This window comes from Triturus cristatus, chromosome 4_2 (genome assembly GCF_964204655.1).
Source record: "Triturus cristatus chromosome 4_2, aTriCri1.1, whole genome shotgun sequence".
Classification (NCBI taxonomy): domain Eukaryota; kingdom Metazoa; phylum Chordata; class Amphibia; order Caudata; family Salamandridae; genus Triturus; species Triturus cristatus.
The window spans coordinates 928,882,537-928,902,680 of NC_140586.1; the positions used below are offsets into that span (position 1 = coordinate 928,882,537).

General features: G+C 43.9%; 1 protein-coding gene across 2 annotated transcripts in view; it reads left to right on the top strand.

Annotated features, from left to right (window-relative positions):
• Nucleotides 1-20,144, top strand: part of LOC146835436 (NACHT, LRR and PYD domains-containing protein 3-like) — a 368,932-nt gene that overhangs the window by 98,756 nt on the left and 250,032 nt on the right. For both annotated transcript variants that reach the window (XR_014960731.1, XM_085602993.1), the window contains exon 4: nt 12,625-12,666. Coding sequence is in view for 1 of the 2 variants with exons in the window: in XM_085602993.1 (XP_085459119.1) it covers nt 12,625-12,666 (42 nt within the window). In the remaining variant the exon portion in view is untranslated. The remainder of the gene's footprint in view (nt 1-12,624; nt 12,667-20,144) is intronic.

A 20,144-nucleotide genomic window follows, 5' to 3' on the forward strand; every position in this document is an offset into this window, starting at 1 on the left:
AACCTGTGCAGTTGTTGGGGCTTGGTAGAAAACCTGATATGTAGAGTACATTGTTACCTGTGTGAAACGGTTTTAAATAGAGGTAAAAGAAGACACACAAGTGTATTTTTTAAATGAAATAGTCTAATGTTTTGGCAACCTGCTTATATGTAAACGTTGATTTGTCTTTTTAATATATTCGAAAACAGGCTTTTTAAGTGCTAGTGCAACAACAGTAATCCACTACCAATTCAGCCTGTGTCTCCTGTCAGCTGCATTCTGTGAGTGGCACGTATATTGTTGAAATCATATTTTAGTGCACACAAAACACACACAAATCTACAATACTATAACAACAGTTACACTGAGGAAACTTCGTCCTGCTCCCTAGACAGTTTTTGTTACTGCTCCACGTCTGTTTGTCCCACGCAGACACTGTCATCTTTCACCTACATACCCACTTCCCCTCTCATCTCTCTCACACTCCCTCTACCCACTCATATTGCAATACCACTGCCCTCTCTCGCCCATACTTCACACTACCTATCTCCTCTCTATACTGCCTACTCACACATGCTACCTTTATCTACCTCCTCACGATGTACATTAGTTCACCTTTTGCCTCCCCCAGGTGCCTCTTCCACTTGTCCCTCTATCTCTCTGTCTCATACTCTTTCTCAACCATCTCTCTCGCTCTTGCACGCACTATTTCCGCCTCTCTCATATGGTTAACTTCAGGTCTTCAAACACAGTTACTATTCCTTAACTTTTCAAAGTTTCCATCCCTCAAACCCACACTCTCCTTCTCTTCTTAGGGTCTTCTGCGTACACAAAACCAGCCCTTTTTATGCATCAATGGCCTGCTCTCCCCGTCTTTCTATCTTTCTCACACACTATTTCTGCTCCTGTCTCAAGTTCAATAACCGCTTCCTACAGAACTACCTATCCCTCTCGTTCTTCCTTTCTGGCAATTCTCTGCAGCTCTCACCACTATCTATTCACCATGTCACATAATTCTGCTACACAAATACACTACACTACACACAATTCCACAACTTACAATTCCAATACAAACCACCTAATTTCACTCCACACACATCCACTACACTCCAAAACAAAACCTTATCAATTACAACGCCAATAGCTCTGACACTCACAAATGCAAGACCTATTACATTGCAAATGCTTTTAAAGCGGGCCATCCGCTTTCTGTTTTACTTAGCAGCCCACACACACCACTACCAGGATGCTGCCCTTAATGAATAATGGCTGGGGCTTAAAATGTGCCTCTCTGCCGGTAATAAATGTATAAAACTAATGGTTTGACTCTGTTGGAGCCTAGCTCTTCATGATTGCTGACTCATGGTTGACCACAGTCTCTGGTGATAAAACGTCATTCATTTGCAGTGACTGTGACGCACAGCTTAATTCATAACATTTTTTTTTTAAATATACGTAAGTGGAGGGTTTTCTTAAAAACTGTCCACTCACACCGCTTTAGTCCATTTCACATAGGTTCTTTCTCATCCCTGCTTTCACCCTCTGTCACTGTTTTTCTCTTGCTCCTTCTTTCTCCCTTTTCTGCCTTTCTCTCTCTGTTTCGCTGGCTCAAAGACGATGATAAGCAAGCATTGGCATAGCCAATAGGTCTCGCCTTTGGGACCTTATAAGTGTTTAGTTATCCAGCACAATATCCTTGGTGCAGCAACAACATCAAGTGTTGCATGGCTAAACACTTATAAGGTCCCAAAGGCAAGACCTATTGGCTATGCCAATGCTTGTCTTTTTTAGATCTCGTCTACGCAGCGCATGCACGCTGCATAGGAGGACATTTAGCCGTCGCTCTGGTCATTTTCAAGCACACACTCGTGCTTGTGGAGGCATCCACCTTGCAGGAGTGAGCAGTGGCGCGCCACAAGCACGAGTGCAGTGCTTAAAATTGAGCAGACTGCTAGCGCGTGCACCACTCGCAGGTGCACTCCTCCACTCCTCCATATATACATACATATATATACCAGCGTGCATTGTGGAACAATTAACATTGAAAGGCACACCTGAGGCCAATTAGGAACATTTGAAAGCACGCAGAGGCATTTGTGGATTGCTGGAAGATTTACCCCTTGTGAATTGAGGGCCTCTGAGGAAAGAGAGTGAATCTCTGAAACGCGTCAGGCCAAGGGGAAAATACGGAATCGAAGGCTGCTTGTTTTGTTTAAATAAAGGATGTTCCTTTGCCTGCAGTGGGTTGCGGCCTTGAGCTTTCGGAGCAACTTTGGGAAATACATATATATATATATATATATATATATATATATATATATATATTATCTACTAGCGGTCGCCAGTAGATAGTTATAGTTAGGACCGTGTTTCCATAGGAAATCCGCAACATTCTATTTGGAATAACTTTGGCGCCGATTGACGAATCCTCGCGAAATTTTCAAAATAGGTGGGGCGCTCTGCTCCGCTCCTTCCCTGAAAGTCTCGGGGGGATTCGTCAAGCGGGGGCTGTGAAAAAGGGGGGGTCCCAAAACGCGTTTTCCCCATGCATTTTTCCATAGGGACCTTTAGTCCAAGCTACAGCCCGAACGGCTGAACAGAATTACTTGAAATTTGGCAGAGAGGTAGTCCTCAGGTCAGGGATGTGCCTTTTGCAGGTCTGGTGTAAATCTGTTCAGTATTTCCTGAGAAAATAGCATTTAAAAGCATATATATATCTATAGGCGCGCACCGTGCGGGCACGGTGCGAGCACCCTGCCGTGCGCGAGCGCGCTTCTGATTGGTTGTTAGATCATAGTAAACATTCGAATCGGTCGAAACCAGGAAGTGTCGGCCGCCATTTTGTCTCTCGCAGTCTGAGGGGGTGAAAAACAAAGGTGGAGAACGTGAAAAGGGGGCAGGGTGGACAGTTCCTGACCCCCTAGCCTTTGTCAGGGGGTCCCAGAAGGACCCCCAAGGGCCAAAATGTGTTATATTTTTTTTACGAAAAATCGCGGAGTGCGCGCAGCGTGTGCGCACGGTAGAAACGGAAAAATTCCACGAACTGCGTAACGTGGGAGCATGGTGCGCGAAGGGCACCGTGCGCCCACAGCACGCGCACGGTGCGCGCACGGTGAAAAACCTTCAAAAAAAAATAATAAATACATAACTTAGCATTTAAAAAAACGTACAAATTCACTGAAAAAAACAAAGGTTTCACACACGTTATAGTTAGGAATTAGTATTTAAAAAACCTTGCAAATTCACTTAAAAAACCATAGGTTTCACACATGTTATAGTTAGCTGGACATTTCACTCGTGAAAAACCATTGAAATTCCCCCGTTATAGTTAGTGCAGGCAACTATAACTCACGCGACCGCAATCCTCTGCTGATGACGTCAGATATTACATCACTGATGACATATGTGTCTTTCTGAAAAAAAAATATTTGTAATATATGTATAGCTAAAAATTAATGGAAGAAGACATGGGTAAATAAGTGTCTAAATACAGTGATGTAATATCTGACGTCATCAGCAGAGGATTGCGGTCGCGTGAGTCATAGTTGCCTGCACTAACCATAGCGGGGGAATTTCAATGGTTTTTCACGAGTGAAATGTCCAGCTAACTATAACATGCGTGAAACCTATGGTTTTTTAAGTGAATATCTCTCTCTCTCTCTCTCTCTCTCTCTCTCTCTCTCTCTCTCTCTCTCTCTCTCTCTCTCTCTCTCTCTCTCTCTCTCTCTCTCTCTCTCTCTCTCTCTCTCTCTCTCTCTCTCTCTCTCTCTCTCTCTCTCTCTCTCTCTCTCTCTCTCTCTCTCTCTCTCTCTCTCTCTCTCTCTCTCTCTCTCTCTCTCTCTCTCTCTGTCTCTCATGTCCCTACTGCTGCAGCCTGCACACCTTTTTTTTTACTTTCAGCGTGAGGCGCGCACGCTTGTTTTGCATTGTCAATAGTTGGGATTCAAACGCCAGCTTGAGCACACTTACTCCTTTTTAAATTTGTGAAAAACTTAGTTGCACAATAAATGTTACATCTCAGTTCTGTACTGACATACATTTCCTACTGAAATCACTACTAACAGACTTAACCACCTTTCTCCTATTCACGTGCACACTGGGCCGTCTCCAAATACCTTTTGGACTTTTCTATACATCTGCAATAAGTATGTACATCTTTTTATGTTAGCCCTGATTGCTTTAACACAAACCAGTAACTGAACATCGCAAGCTCTGAATCTGTCAGCCAGTGACCTGATATAAAAGAAAACGGCATACTGATTGGTAACCTGCGGAACAGCTCTTAAGTATACTGAAAAATGCAGACTCCGTTGCTTCAAAGATTGGAATTTAACGCTTCAAACACAGAGTTTATAATGTAATACTTCTGTGTTCACATATTTACTAAAATAGATTCTGAGGTACGGGACTTCAGATTCCATTAGTCCATATCAATTTGCCCTACAATACCTCGTTACATAGCTTCATCACAAGAGCCAGGGCGTCTTAAATACGATTTGTTTTCCCACCTCAAACACTCAAGTGTCCTGCAGTGTTATTTTCTACAGTGTGTAAAAAGCACTTGGGATGGAAGCCAACTGCTTTCCCAGCCTCAGGGTCGAAAACAGTCAATACAAACGCCTGTAGCGAAAAAAGCGCAAAATGTTTAACTTTTACCCCGTAAACAGAAAGTATTCTCATTAGTAATTTAACAACTATAGTCATCCTCATTTTATCTTTATTTCGACTACACAGAGTCACAAAAGAGATACATACAAAGAAAAAATACATCTTTAAAGAAGTATTAACCAAGAAGATTAAAATTATCATTGTTGCCTGGAGACAGTATCAGCTAAAAAACTCATCCAACATTTAATTGATCGTGTGTAGCAAGGATGCTCTCATTATACCATTAAACTTCTTCTGATATTCCACATTGCAGCTAGAAATTTACTAACAGCAAAAACAGTTAGTGGAGATAAATCAGTTTTTAGTAGTCGATAAGCATCCATATGTTTCCTAAATCCCCATTTTTTACATAGGGGAACAATCCACTTTTTCCTGGGCTTCATATACGAAGGACAGAAAAACATTACATGAGTATCATTTTCTAGCTTCTCAATACATGCGGGACAATTTATAGTAGTTGGAGGGTGCCATCTACTCGTAAGAGCTCTAATTGGAAGGGAATTGTGTCTCCATTGGAGGAATAGTTTCCTGATACCAATAGGATTAATATCATTCAACACTGTCTCCAACTTATAATAATCTTTCATAAATAAAAATGAACTTGTCATTGAGCCCACTTTATCACTCCTAACCATGCAGACAGATTGCTATCATAATACATACTGACCAGGTCTTTACGGGATATAGTTCTGCAAGCCTCTTCTGGGTTTATCCATAGAATAGAACAGCCCAACCTATCAAACTCATCCTTTATATATTTTAACCATGGGAGCTTCTGAATGGTTGGATATTTTAATAGTTCCAAAAATTCTTGCCTATAGATACTAAGTTCAGGGGTTACCCATAAACGTCTCCAAAAAGTTAAAGGCTTTAGACCTAGTTCCTCCTTTATAGATCTAATTCCTAGGTCAAGCCTGAGAGGAAGAAGGGGAGAACAAATAGGAAGGGATAGTAAATTCCTAAGGAATTTATTTTCCGTGGCAACGATTGCAGGGGCACTAATGTGTCCCCACAGCAGGGCGCCTTAAGTTACTGCCCCTCTAGCCTGCATTTTATAAATCTCAAGTGGCGGTCCAATAGGTTTTATATGAGATTTATTCCAAAGTTTAATAATCCCCGCCGCTTTTTGCATTAGCTTTAGTTGAGATTTAATTTGATGTTGGGTCCAAACCAAATTTTCATTCAGGGTCAGTCCCAAGTACTCAAACATCTGAACTCTTTCCAAGCTGACACCATGAATAACCGGATTTGGCAAAGAGTTTCTGAGCTACGTCTATTAGGCTGATAGGCCTATAATTGGCTGGGAGGAGGGGCGACCCCTTCTTGAAGATAGGGACTACCTCCGCACCCAACCAAGTGTGAGGGACCGGCATGCCCGCAGAAATTGCATTGAATATTATTAAAAGATAGGGTGCCCATACTCTGGGTTCATGTTTATATAAATCTCCGGGGACCCTATCCAGCCCTGGAGCTTTACCCGCAGGAAGCGCAGATATAACAGCCTGGACCTCCGCCAGAGTAAAACTAATCGAATCTGTATCAGGAGCATCACTCATCACCGATTCACCCAATAAAGCCTCCATACAGGGAGAATCCCCCTTGTACAGTAGGCTAAAATGATCTTCCCAGACTTCTGGAGCAATATTCGGGTTGACGGCTGGATCCGGTTCAACTGATCCAGCAGTCACTATCTGCCAGAACCTCCGCGGGTCCCTATCCGCTAGAGCAGTTGTTAGGGTAACCCAGTTCTCATTTCCCCACTCAAGCTTAGCGTGATGAATGAGATGTCGGTAAGCTCGTCTCCTTTGCTTAATAACATCCCTGTTAGCATTATCTTTTAATGCATTCAACAATTCAGTCTTTGCTAATCTACATGCCCTGTTGTACCAGGGGTGCTTTCTATGAGGCCTTCTCCTGCAGGGAGCTAGAGGGTTTAATGTCTGTTAAGCTAAAAAATAATGCCTTGTTAAGTTCGGCCAATTTTGCGTTAGAATCAGACAAGGGTTGATGCTCAATAAGTACAGCCAAATCTTCCAAAACTGGGCTAACGCTAGCATAGACTTTAGATAAGTCATCTGAGTTACTAGCGTATTTGGCTCATTTTACCCTGCGTCTGTTATTAGAGAGAATAAGACTGTCAGTTTTGTCGGATTGCAATAAAGATTCATCCTTGCAGATACCTGGTAATAAAAAATCCAAGATCAGGGGATTATGATCGCTCTCACCCCTAGGAAGCACCCTAAAATCCTGTACTCTATTCCATTCCTTACATTGGACAAAAATATAATCTAATCGGGCCTCCCTACCAAATTTGTTAAAGGTAGGCTTGGAAGGGTTATCGGATTTTGTTCGTCCATTACATGCTCTAATAGAGTGAGCCAATACCAGAGAAGTAATTTGGACAGCCAGAGGAGCCCAGGATTTTACAATAGGGCCTACCACAGGTGGGATTTTCCATAGGTCATCCTCCTCCTGGTTTATGGCATCCAGTAATCCCTCAAGTGGTTCAAAATGAGAGTTAAAATCTCCACCCACCACTAACAAAGTACCCTCAGGGATTTTAGTCAGTACAGTGGATAACACTTCAATGACCCCTGACTCTGCAGAGAGACTAACCGGTCTTGAGTATACATTAATCAAGGCCAGTTGTAAGCCAGGCCGCCAATTCAGGAGTACACACTGCACGTCATCGGACCCTGTATCTAATACAGTGGCACTGCAGCCCAGATAAGTGGCGACCCAAATTGTCAGTCCCCCTGACGGTCGGCCCCTACCTCCCCACCTGGCTGGGACAGAGAATGAAGCAAACCCCACACGAAAGTGATCTTCCCTGGCCATGTCTCCTGGAAATAGCATATATCATGAAGGTCTATAAATGAGCCCCATTCAGAACACTTGAGCTTATCAAAAAGACCAGCTATATTCCAAGAGAGAATTTTTAATAGAGGTCGGCCAATAAGAGTATCAGGGGAATTTTCAGAAGAAACTTCATCAATTAAAATCGGGATTGATCTAGAATAGGCGCTATCATGGGAGGAAACCACCCACTGTGGATATACACAGTAAAGCTCACCATCTTCCCTACTGGAGCCATTCTCACATTGCAGTCAATCGACCTCCTCGAGGCAACTAAACCTATTGTAACAGGAATAGTCATCCAAAGTAGGCTGATTGTACCTAATGTTACTGTGTCTTCTACTTTGAGAAATGGTTCCGACCCTTGTCCAATATTCATCATTCCCTAAGTGAGAATGAGTATTACATGGTGGGTAGAAGAAGGATAATGGAAGAGGTTGAATAGATGATCCTCCCTTGTTCCCCCTCCAATTGAAAATATATGAAACAATCTGTGGGTTTCTAAAATTCACCAAAACACAATCACCCTTACTTTGCTTCATAGTGTTTCCCAGCCAGCTAATCCTCCTAACCATCAGGACATCAGCTCTCATAGGTGGAGGGAGAGGCCTGTGGGTATTCAACCAACTAGTGACTTTATTTTTTAAAGAATCATGAGTTTCCAGATCAGGATTGGCAAGCTCTGGCACTCCACTCAAAACTATTACATAAGGAGCTGCCTCGGGAGGGAGGTTCACAACATTTTTCCATCTTAAACTATCCCGGTTTTGAATACCACTACCCCCATTCTCTTTAGGGGTGTTCCCTGCTTTAGTTAAATTTGGTCTAGATGCGAGATTAGAGGCCCTTGCAGGGAGGGATGATTGATTCTGTGATGTTGGAGACATATCGGGAGTGGGGAGTAGTAAGTTAGGAGGTAATAAGGGTACGCCTATTGGGATCGTTTGGGTTACTGCTGCAGATTTTGGCAAACCAGTAGATTTGTTAGTAATCGGCAACAGGGATTCGACCAAATTCACTTGTGGTGCACTTTGAATCATGCCATTAGACCTCAGACAGTTAACAATAGCCCCAGTAGCCATTTCTATTTCTTTTAGTTTAACATTAATGGTGTCAAATCTAACCATTAAAGGGTCAAAAAAATATTTGAGAACATTTATAAAAGTGTTAATTAAACAATCCTTCTCTCCTTCCATCCCCTCCCCAGAAATAAAGGAGGGAGGCTGCAATTGGGAAAGTGTTTGTTCACGGATTGGGGCGGGTGTTACATTAGGAATTTCAATTAGCCTTGTATCCGCTACAGGTATGGATTCAACTAAAGGATCACAAGTACTATCTATTCTAGCCTTTTACCCCCTTATGCTTTCTTACACATTTCCTTTTAGGTACAGCACCCTCCCGTACACCTCGCACAGCTACCGACTTAACTTCACTCCCCGAAATTGAAACAACTTCAGATAAAGGGGCAAATGAACCCTCAGGAATAGGCTGCAGCGAGTCTCGCCGTGAGGAAATGCTAGTCCTAAGCTCCTGCAATACTGAATCAATCGTTTGATCAATGCTGTCCATTAGGGCAATATGAGAGTTATTCATATCCTCTGGAGATCTAACAGATGCAAGTAGACCAAGAGAAGATCTTCTGGTAGTTTCAATACCCTCTGAAAGGCGTCTTTCTAATATATTTAGCTCGTTATTAACCACAGAATTAGCCCTAATAAGGAAATTGTCCCAAGTACCTGGCACCATTGGAGTTAACGGCATTGTTTTCTTCCGCGTGGCCAATGATGGCATTGTACACGCAACAAGGTCCAAGGGGAATGGCCCGGTCCGGTCTTGTCCGTGCTTGAACGGGCTTAAACGGGCCCGCCCTTTGCCCGGACTACGCCCCGCACGCGTCCCGCTCACGCGAGAGTGAGTGTGTCTTAAGTGAACGTGGGGAGGAGTCGGAAAGAGGACCCAGGTGCAGTGAGTTATAATTGGGCAAAGCACACTGGTCCTCGCAGTCCCGAGGGTAGTAGTTCCTTTAAAAACACAGTCGTGCCTGAGCAATAGCCGGTCAGCTCCTCCAGGGTACTTTGAAGACAAGAAAAGTTAAAAGCGAGATCCTAGCCTACGAGCAGCACCCCTATAACTATAGTGTTTAATTTTCGAAGCAACGGAGTCTCTATTTACCGAAGGAAATCAAGCACTGATTAATAATATATACTTCGTTCATTAGCAGTCAGTGCCACTTGTCGTGAAACCCGACGTGTGAAAGGTCTCGATTTTAAAAATAAAAAACTAAAAAAATCCTGTTCTTTTTTTTTTTTTTAAATTGGGACTAAGGATGCTCGCTCACTGATTAAGTAAACCGCATGGTCCGATCAATTGTCAATTACTTGGATGTGCCCTATTCTTTTTCCCCTTTTCTTAATCCTTGGAAAGGTTATAAGAGCGGTGTATTAAAAGTGGGAGCTTTAATTGTAGAATAAACATGTCTTGGATAAGCAGGTTTGGCTTTCATGAAATTTAACAAGGCTAGTTGTGATTCTACAAGCCGTTGCAGGCATGTGGTAGTCCTTTGAAAAGATTTGGGAAGAGGATGTGACCTAACGGCCAGACCGGTCGACCTCAAAGCTGGGGAAACTGGTTCGAGTCTCGACAGGGACTCTCAACATCCCGTGATTCTGGGATATCACTTGATCTCCCTGTGCCTAACAAAATGAAAGTGCTGGTCTGTAACTAAACGGGTTTTCATGTAAAGTACTCTGATACCTTCAGGTCTACTTCGTACTATATAAAACTCTATTCCCACCCCTCCACCCCCAAAATATGTGCTTAAAGTACCACACTAAAAAAAATACTATGGGTTGACGCCAAAATGCCACGTCATGGGGTGGACCATGACAATAAGGTCTTGTGTCTCAAAAGTGTACGGATTACCTAAAAAGAAGTGAACAAATGATCATTCAGAGTCTCTCGTGCTTTAGACTAGAATGATTGAGGAAAAACACTGTTTGTGCTCAGGCTTGTTGATGTTGAGTTAAGTTAAAGCCATTTGCTTTGCTAATGGCATTCTATAGCAAAGCAAATGGCTTTAACTTAATGAAGGCGAGACCTATTGCATTTTTAATGCTTGTTATAAAGTCTTTTTAGTGGCACCAGATTAGGCCAGGAATGTGTGGTACTGGAACTTGAGGTCATGAACATCTGTCCTTCGATAAGGGTGCCGCTTCGGGAGGGTCTGTTGTCATAGCAGCAGGACAGTGTTCTGTATTAGGCCCTGCACACACTACACCTCCATGCATGGAGACTGGGCAGTGACAATTGGCTGCTTTCGACCTCCATCTCAGGGAGGTAGATGTCACCCTGGCAGCCAGGCATCTATCCACCGAAACCTTTCTAAGCTGGACCTGGGAGAAGTTTGTCGCTTGGTGTGCCTCTCTGCAAATGCAACCCATGCAAACTAAATTGTTAGATGTGTTGCTGTTTGTGCTCTCTCTAGCCCAGCAAGATGTGTTTTCCTTCTCAAGCTTTCTACATTTACCTGATCAACCATTGTTGTTTAAATAACCTGTTGTGATACCTTTTTTTTTAAAGGGTTGACTCGCATGTTTCCACCCAAGCCATTTGTGATGCCACAAAGGGATGTCAACTTCGTTCTCATATAGTTGATGTGTTCCCCGTTTCAAGCCAGTGCATAGCTGTCCTCTGCATATCTTGAGTCTGAAAACAGTTTTACTTATAGCGATAACATTAGCTCATCATGTGATGCATTTGCAGCACTAAATGTGCAGCAACTAAACACCACCTTTTTTTTTAGACAAACTGGTGCTTTGGACTAGTTCTACATTTATGCTCAAAGCTATGACTCCTTTTCTCAATGGACAATCTGTCATATCGCCAATGTTCTTTGCTCCATCTCATCTTTCAAAAGAGGAAGAAAGACGAAAGTTCTTTGGATCCCAAAAGAGCCTTGAGGTTTTGTATCAATCGAACCAAGGACCATCGGAGGTCAATCTGTTCTTTGTTGGGTTCACAGGGGTGAAGGAGGGCCAGTCAGCACAGAAAAGTAAAGTTTTAATGTGGATAGCCATCTACATTGGCTAAGAAGAGGGCTTGAGGGCTCATTAACCCAGGGCCAATGTTGTTACCACTCTGTTGGCACATGGAGTGACTGTCTTGGACATCTGTCAGGCTGCAACATGGGAAGCAGGTCACATGTTCACAAAGCGCTGCGAGAGGAGCCGTGCAGCACTTTGCCCATTTTACTGGAATTTTAGGTCTGAGCCATTCCACAGACCTACCACCTTGGATAGTACTACTTTGGTATCTCTTTACAGGGTTAAGATATCTTCAGTTAGGAGAACAAGTTACTCCCCCTCCGTAGTGCTCTTTCTGGGATTACTCTATCTCACCAAAGATTCCTCACCGACCCAATCACCTTCCTGTTCTGTGGAACAGACTCCTTTCTCTACCTAAAAAGTCCCAAATTCGTTTTTTTGATATAACTTTGCTTGTTCCTACACCCCTCTTTCAGACATTCTCAAATGGAAGTGTATTACTCTACCCTTCCCCCGAGCAGCAGGCCTAAAATATATGGCAACCTTTGCAGACTTATTTAGCCAGGGTTGCTGCTACCCACATGACGAGTATAGGCACATGCTTAAAGACTATGCTGTATCAATAGCAAAACATTGTGTCACTTTCTAGCTCAGTGTGGATGGCACTGCACTAATCCTATGCTTAAAACCCTTGCTAGAAAACAGACATTTGAGGTGAGCAGAATCAGAGTGTCTGGTGTTGCAGAGTGTTCCATAGAAAGGAGCTGCTCTCCACTAGGGAACTACCCAGGGTTCCCTGCTCCTATACGCATATGTATATATTCACATTTATTCAGTTTTTATATATTTGTTCCTTGTGGTTCACATCTTACTTGACGGAACAGCCTTCCCAGCGATCACATCTCTTCCAGCAAGCGTTCATCTAGGGATTTTTGCAATAATATAAACATATTTTAGGAAACACTTGACAAATGTTGATACCATGGTACTAAATGACACTTGTTTGCATTTGATATCTGTTGTGTGTTACTCTGAGGCACTTTTGTACCACTGATTTTTACATATTTTTCTTCTTCAGATTTGAAAAGGAAGCGAAAATGTTCCGAAGCATCCATCAAAGGTATGGTATTTTCTTGTAATACTTTATGGAAATCATCTCAATTGTTAAATTATGTGTTTCATGTCCTTACCGTTGGCTGATTCTGACTTCTAAACTAGATTGCCTAAAGGAAATTACGTCAAATCAGGCCGGTAAGAACTTTTTACTGATGTGTTCTGGCATCATGAAGGTTTTTGTGGCACTGACGGGGAGATTACAGCAACTTTTTCTGAAGGGACAACGGGCAAGCGGCTGAGTGACCATGCCCACCGCCTGAAGGAAGGGGGACTATTCTTGTGCCATTTGCAGACTGCAAGAAATTTTGCAGCATTCATGTGTCCGGTGTCCCCAGGCAAAGCTTGGACACACTCCCAACACTCAGACATGGAGGGATGGCCATCTGATGCCTCCTTCATTAGTACATTTATTTTTCTCAACAGAACCAACACTGCTTCCTTATGTTTACAGAGTTCACCTTCAGTAATGTTTTCACATAAAACCCACTTTGGGTGAGAAGCCAAATTTAGGCAATTAGTAAGTCAGTAGGGAACTCAGTATGGGTCAATCAGTCCTGTTAAGAAAATTGAGAACAGGTCAGAGAAATAATGAGGTATATGTGTCCAGAATGGGACATTATTAATGAATCTCAATAAAAACAGAGAGGCCACACTACTCCAAGAGACAGGGTTCCATGTACAACTAAGTATGTCAACAATAAAAATCTCTTGGAGAAATCAATACATTCAAGTCTACCGCACTCCACTTCTTTCAAAATCAAATACTCCTCAACACCAGTCTTTAAAGGAACCCAAAAGGCAATTCTTGGAAATCAGTTTAATATAGCATTCAATAAGAAAAAAATTGTACACTTCTATAAAATTCATATGTTTAAAAACAATCTTAAAAATCCAATAATGAGAAGTATTGCACAAATATCACAAGTGCACTATATCAAGAGAGACAACAAAATAAGACGTACACATTTGTCATTACAAATATGTTAATTTGAAGGAATCAATAAGACAATTTATAATGTCTTAGCATTTTTCAACATGTAACTCATCGTTCCTCAAACTTAACAAAAAAAGAGAAAGGCGTTGACACGTTTCGGTAGATTGACAGAGTAGAACCACCTTCTTCAGGACAACAACAAATATTATATCCCTCTAAGCGAATATGCAGTGTTCTCCTACTATTCATTAAGATGAGACGCACTGAAGACTGATAAAACTGGTCATTGCAGATCAATCCTTAAGTCCTAATGTAAGACTTTATAATCTGTTGCTCCCATATTTATTAGTAATATGTGGTCGTGTGTACGAATACTACTAGATCTCACATAGTTATTCTGTGAGCACACTGCCACTCACTGAACTCCTATGTCTTCGACTCAAAGTCCAGGTTCCAGGACATGGTAATAGGGACTAAACAGCCCTCCAAATCCCTCAAGATGCCGCCAACCACACCTGCTACATTTCCGTCAATGTTGATATTTTACAGTGGTATGTGGTGGCTCATCCCACGCCCTCTCTCATTTCTGCAGTAAAGAGAGAGGACGTAGGAAGATCATCATTGTACTGCAAATCTTTGGGTAAGTCGAAGAAAAAAGCAAAAAATCTAAGGGGTACTCGGGCCCTTTCTCGCCACTCCTGAAATCCTGAGTTGGCGTGATGGTAGTATAATTCCTCTTGATCTTGCTCCCACAGTTAGTCGACTTTGGGGCTAATCTTGCAACTTGTCCTGCCATAATCTGAGTTTCTGTGACTGCCTGCTACACCGAGGTAGATCCAAAAGTTCTGAAGGTGTCATACTCTTTGGATCCCTTTTAACTCCCTCTGGCACGCCTATAGACTCCAAGGAGCCAAGAGGCTCCTCATCTGGAATACCACTGGTGGGTTCGCCCTCGGCCCCAGTGGCACTCTCTAAAAACACATCTGGGTCTCCCCTGGCTCCTGTCTTAATTCTGCCCCTTGGTCAATGATCCACACCTGTACCCGCAACATTGACACAGACGCTGACTCCATCTGCACCATAGGATGAGATGTCCATTGAGCTTTCTGACTCAGAGTCACCGTGGTTATGATTGCTGTGCTCGGTTTCGAACAAACCGCAACTTGTACTGCTTGACTTCCTCCCACCACAAGTAAGATCCCATACACTGCATTCCTTGTTTGGTACTGATTCTGACAAACATTATGATGCAGATTATGAAATCGTCCAGATCTAACACAAAGAGAATTGGTATGATGACATTCAAGGGCGTCAACACCTTCCCTGATTCTGGTCTACTACCACCCTAGGTCCTGCCGCTGAAGAAAGTGCTTCCTTCACAGCGATCATGCAGATTGCGACCAAAGATCTCGATATCCAGCTTCCCATCTAAGAGTTCAAAACCAATGTCCTGATCAAAGTCCTTCTGGAGGGGCAAACCATCGCTGAGCACCTTCTCCCTTTTTAGTGACGCACTTTGGGATTCACTCTTAGAAACCTGTGCGAAACCTTGTTCTGGCACCCCCAGTAAATCGCCAAATTGTGTGACATCACCGCCCTACTCCAGGTGACCCTGCACTTTTCTCCCAGTACACTTCGCCCAAGAGCTTAGTAGTACAAGCATCTACTAGTTGGACAAACCCAAACACTTTTTCCAGCCATTCCTCTAGAAGTCCAAAAGAGTGGAGACTTTTAGGAAGAGAGTATTTTCTTCTACCAGTTTGGCCCTCAGGCCTGTTAATGCCAGTGGATTGCTGGGCTGCTATACTCGCACTCTTTGGGAGAGCTCCGAACTGTCCTAATCCAAGCTATTCAGGAGAGTCGTGTTAAACATTCATTGTGGCTTGGACGCCAGTGATTCCATTAGGTGATCATTGACACCAATATCTCTATTTGTGGCCACACCAGGCTGCTTTGTTGGGACTCGCCTTTTTTGGGATAAGGCAAATTCCTCTCTGGAGGAGTTCAGAGAGAGCAGGGTCACTGCACGCTCCCTGGGCTTATCGTCCTCCTTTGCCAGCTTCATCACCCTAGTGTTCCTTTCACGGTTTTGGCAGAGGTACCCATACCGGCAGCAAAATCAACCTCAGCAAGTTGCCTGGCAGTTTCGACACTGTGGTGCTCACTGACCCCATGGTCAAGGTCAGCAAGTCACCCAGCCCATTGCCCCACCCTGCTGCCCGCAGCCTCACCTGCCAAGCCTCTTTAGCTTTCACTTAGTAAAGCATAGCCACCTGGTTGGAGGTAAGATCGAAGTATTCTTGCTGGTTTGGCATACCATAACATCCGACAGGTGGGTCCTGCAATCATCCTCCTTTGCCAGCTTCATCACCTTGGTATTCGTTTCATGGTTTTGGCAGAGGTACCCCATACCGGCAGCCAATTCAACCTCAGCAAGTTGCCCGGCAGTTTCTACGCTGTGGTGCTCACTGACCTCATGGTCAATGTCAGCAAGTCACCCAGCCCATTGCCCCACCCTCCTGCCCGCAGCCTCATCTGCCAAGCCTCTTTAGCTTTCACTTATAAGAGCATAGCCACCTGGTTGGAGGTAAGATCCAAGTATTCTTGCTAGTTTGGCAGACCATAACATCCGACAGGTGGGTCCTGCAATAGTCCAGAAGGCGTATACCTTGCCATTTGTTGCTACTTTGCAGCACCTTCCACCGTCCCCAGAATGGCTGACCGATGCCCATCTGTCTGTCTTTCAGCACAAAGTGCAAGTCCTTTGGTCAAAGGGACTATCAAGAAGGTGCCTGTGCCAGAAGTGTGTCATGGTGGTTAATCACGCTACTTTCTAGTGCCAAAGAAGGATGGAGGCCTTTGTCCAATTTTAGACCGGTGACCTCTCAACGCTTTTCTCAGAAGGAAAACTTTCAAAATGCTCACACTGTCCCAAGTCTTGTCTGCCCTAGGCCCTAGAAATTAGTTGGTGGTGTTGGCTCTGCTTGATTCTTGTTTCCATATACCCGTCATACAAGTCCATCTACATTACCTGTGGCTCATGGTGAGACAGGACCATTTTCAATTTGCTGTGCTCCCCTCTGGTCTTAAAAGCCCTGCTCAGGTGTTCACAAAAGTGATGACGAAGTAACAGCATACCTTCAGAATTTTGGGATCGTAGTCTCCCCCTACCTCAACGCATGGTATTGAAGGTGTGCTCACCCCAGGCAATTGTCTACCACCTCTAGACTATAGCAGACCTTGTTTCATCTTTGGGTATCACTATCAATGTGCCAAAGTCATACCCGAGTCCTTCTCAGACACTCCCCTTCACATGGGCTATTCTGGACACAGTTTTGTTTTCATTCCTTTCTCCCCGAGAGGAGAGTCCAGGGCATTCAGGCTATGAATCAAATATTTCGTCCTTTGTCACTGATTTCAGTGAGGTTGACTGAGCTTGGTGGGTCTGAAGGTCTACTGCATTCTGTTGATCAAGCATGCCAGGTGGTATCTGAGGACCTTGCTGTGGGATCTGAAGTCTTAGGGAGCCCACCATCAAAGAGACCGCTATAACCTCATCCTGATTACAGAGGAGACTGCAAGAGATCTGCAGTGGTGGTTACTGGACCATGATTGGGTCAGTGGCAGCCCCCTCTCCCGAGCCAAAGCTGACAGTGGTGACTGATGCTTTATTTCCGGGCTGGGGCAGACACCTAGGAGAGGTGGAGAACAGAAGTCTATGCTTTCCGGCAGAGTCTATGCTCCATATTAACCTCCTGGAGCACAGGGCCACCTGCTTGGTATTCCTTCTTTCCATCATGGGGAGGCTGGTGCAGGTGCTTGTGGACAACACCACCACCATCTAGTATTGCAACCAGCAGTGTGGAGTGAGGTCCTGGGCCCTGTGCCAGGAGCCACTGTACCTCTGGAGATGGCTGAACCACCAAGGAATCTTACTGGTGGTGTACCACCTGGCAGGATCTTTGTATTCCAGGACTGACAATCTCATTTGTCAACGTTTAGTACATCACGAGTGGTAGTTATACCTGGAGGTGGTGCAACGTCTCTTCCTTGAATGGGGAAAACCTTGGCTCAATCTATTCCCCACCTCCAAGAACGTGCAATGTCAGAAGTTCTAACCCTAGAGTTTTCAAGGTGTCTCTCACCAGGACAGCCATTCTGCCTAGTTGGAACTACCACCAATACTTCTTCTGCCCCTCGTTCTGAATAAGATCAGGACGGACTGGGCACAAGTCATCTTATTGGTTCCCGATTGGGCATGGAGAGTATGATAGCCATAGCTCCTAGGCTTGAGCATCCGATCAGGCTGCCCATTCAGCAAGATCTGCTGTTGTAGCAACAGGACAGTGTTCTGCTCCCGGGCCTTCGCAACCTCCACCTTCATGCATGGAGATTTAGTGGTGACAGCTGAACACCTTTGACCTTCCTCCAGAGGTGGTCGATGTCATTGTGGCAGCCAGGCTTCCTTGACAAAACTGTATATGCCTGTTGTTGTGACAGATTTGTAGTTTGCTGCAGCACACACCAGATTGACCCCTTCCATGCCAACTTATCAAACTTTGTGTTTTTTGTTTTGTCTCTTGCCCAGGGCTTTGCTTTGGGCACAGGAAAGTGTACCTTTTGGCTCTTTTGGCCTTTTTTGGTTTCTGGATCAGCCCTATTTAGGTCGAGTATTCAAGACCTCTTGTATATACTTTAGTATATACTTATATACTTTAGTATATACTTATATGTGCATGTACTTTGTGGGCTCTGGAGATCAGCCGTAGGACTTGTCTGCTTCCGCTTAGGTTCTTTTTTTTTTCTGCTCAACTGCCTCTATTTACCTGTCTTGATGAAAAACGACCAGCAGAGGTCAGTAAAATACCAGAATGTCTTTCGGCTGAGGGGCTTTCCTTTTTTTTATTTTTCTGGCAACTGCCTCTATTTTAACTTTCTTGATAGAAAATGACCAGCAGAGGTCAGTAAAATACCAGAATCACTTTAGCATTCTCTAGATTCCAGTCTATAGAAATTGTCTTCGATGAGCACCCGTAGACAATAATATTTTTTTCAAATCTTGTATTTTCAGTGAAGGCCCTGATTTTATATTAAAAACAGAACTTTGGACTATACCATTTCTGGATGAAAAGCAATATTTCTCTCCATGTGTTCCCATACCTGCTGTGTCACACAGTTTGGTGCTTACTTTCCATCCATGTTAAGGAACAGTAGGTGTTTCAGCACCCAGGGCAATATGCTGCATAGCTAAATACATATGAGGTCCCAAAGGTGAGACCGATTGAATTGCAAATGCTTGTTATTTTAATCACTAGTTGTGATAACGTTTTTGAAAGGCCTACACCACTTTTCTAACTACCTTTACTTTTGTCATGCCACAGTGGGATCTTAACTTGGCCCTCACATTATTGATGTGCAATCCCTTTGAGGTGCTTTACAGTTGCTCTTTGCAGCTCTTACCCTCAAGAGAGTGTTCCTCATCGCTATAACATCAATGCTTCAAGGGAGTGAGATGCGGCTCTCTGTGTTAATTCTCCATACACCACTTTCTTTCCAGACAAACTGGTTCTGTGGATGCGAGCATTCTTCTTGCCAAAAGCTGTAACTTGTTTTGTGTTGATTGAACAATTACTCTGCCGGCTTTGTATGCTCTGCCTCTAAGGTGGAGGAATGACTCCATTGCTTGAACCCCAAAAGAGCGTTGAGCTTGTATATTCTGTCCGTACCAAAGAATATCAGGTGGACAATCAGCTCCTTGTGGGGTTCACTGGAGTGAGAAAAGGCAAGGCTCTGCATAAGAGGACCATATCCACTGGATTGTACTTTGCTTAGCAGATTTTGATACAGAGAAAATTTTCATAAATAACATTTTACCAGAATAACTAAAATCCAATAAGTAAAACTGGAGATATTCAATTTAAAGATTTTAGCCTAAAAGCACAAAGCACCACTCGCAGCTATCTGGTCATGCTAGGCTGGGGGAAAGCCACAAGCTCAGGTTGACCGTGATGGAGCGCAGGGTCTAGATTAGTCCCACTGAAAACAGTTACCTTCTCAAAGTCCTCCACGATTAGTCTAATTCAGGGTGGAGGAGACTGTGAGGAGCAGGGAGAGGGTTGTGGATGGTTATTACTGTAGCGTGAAGTGTGGGCCCGGTGCTGCAAATGGTCATCGCTGTAGCATAAAGATCCGGTTGTGCATCGAGGAAGGTCGTTGCTAGAGCATGATGTTGGCAGTCACTATGGCTACCGTTGCTGTAGTGCGAAATGTAGATCTCACTTTGCCGGTTGTCACAGGCAGTAGAGTCTCAATGCAAACGGGCCTGTACACAGTCACAAAGAGCTTAAAACTCCAGGATTGGACTGTTTTGTAGAGGAGTGCACTCTGATGCCAGCCAAGGGTCCAGGACCTGGGGAGGCACCTCTTGAGGATCAGAGAGTCACTCTAGCAGAGTCCAGAAGGGTTCAGGCAGGTCCAGTTGCAAGTCCAGGCAGATCCAGTTGCAGCAAGTTGGATGGGCAGTTGCAGAGAGGCATATGCAGCTTGTT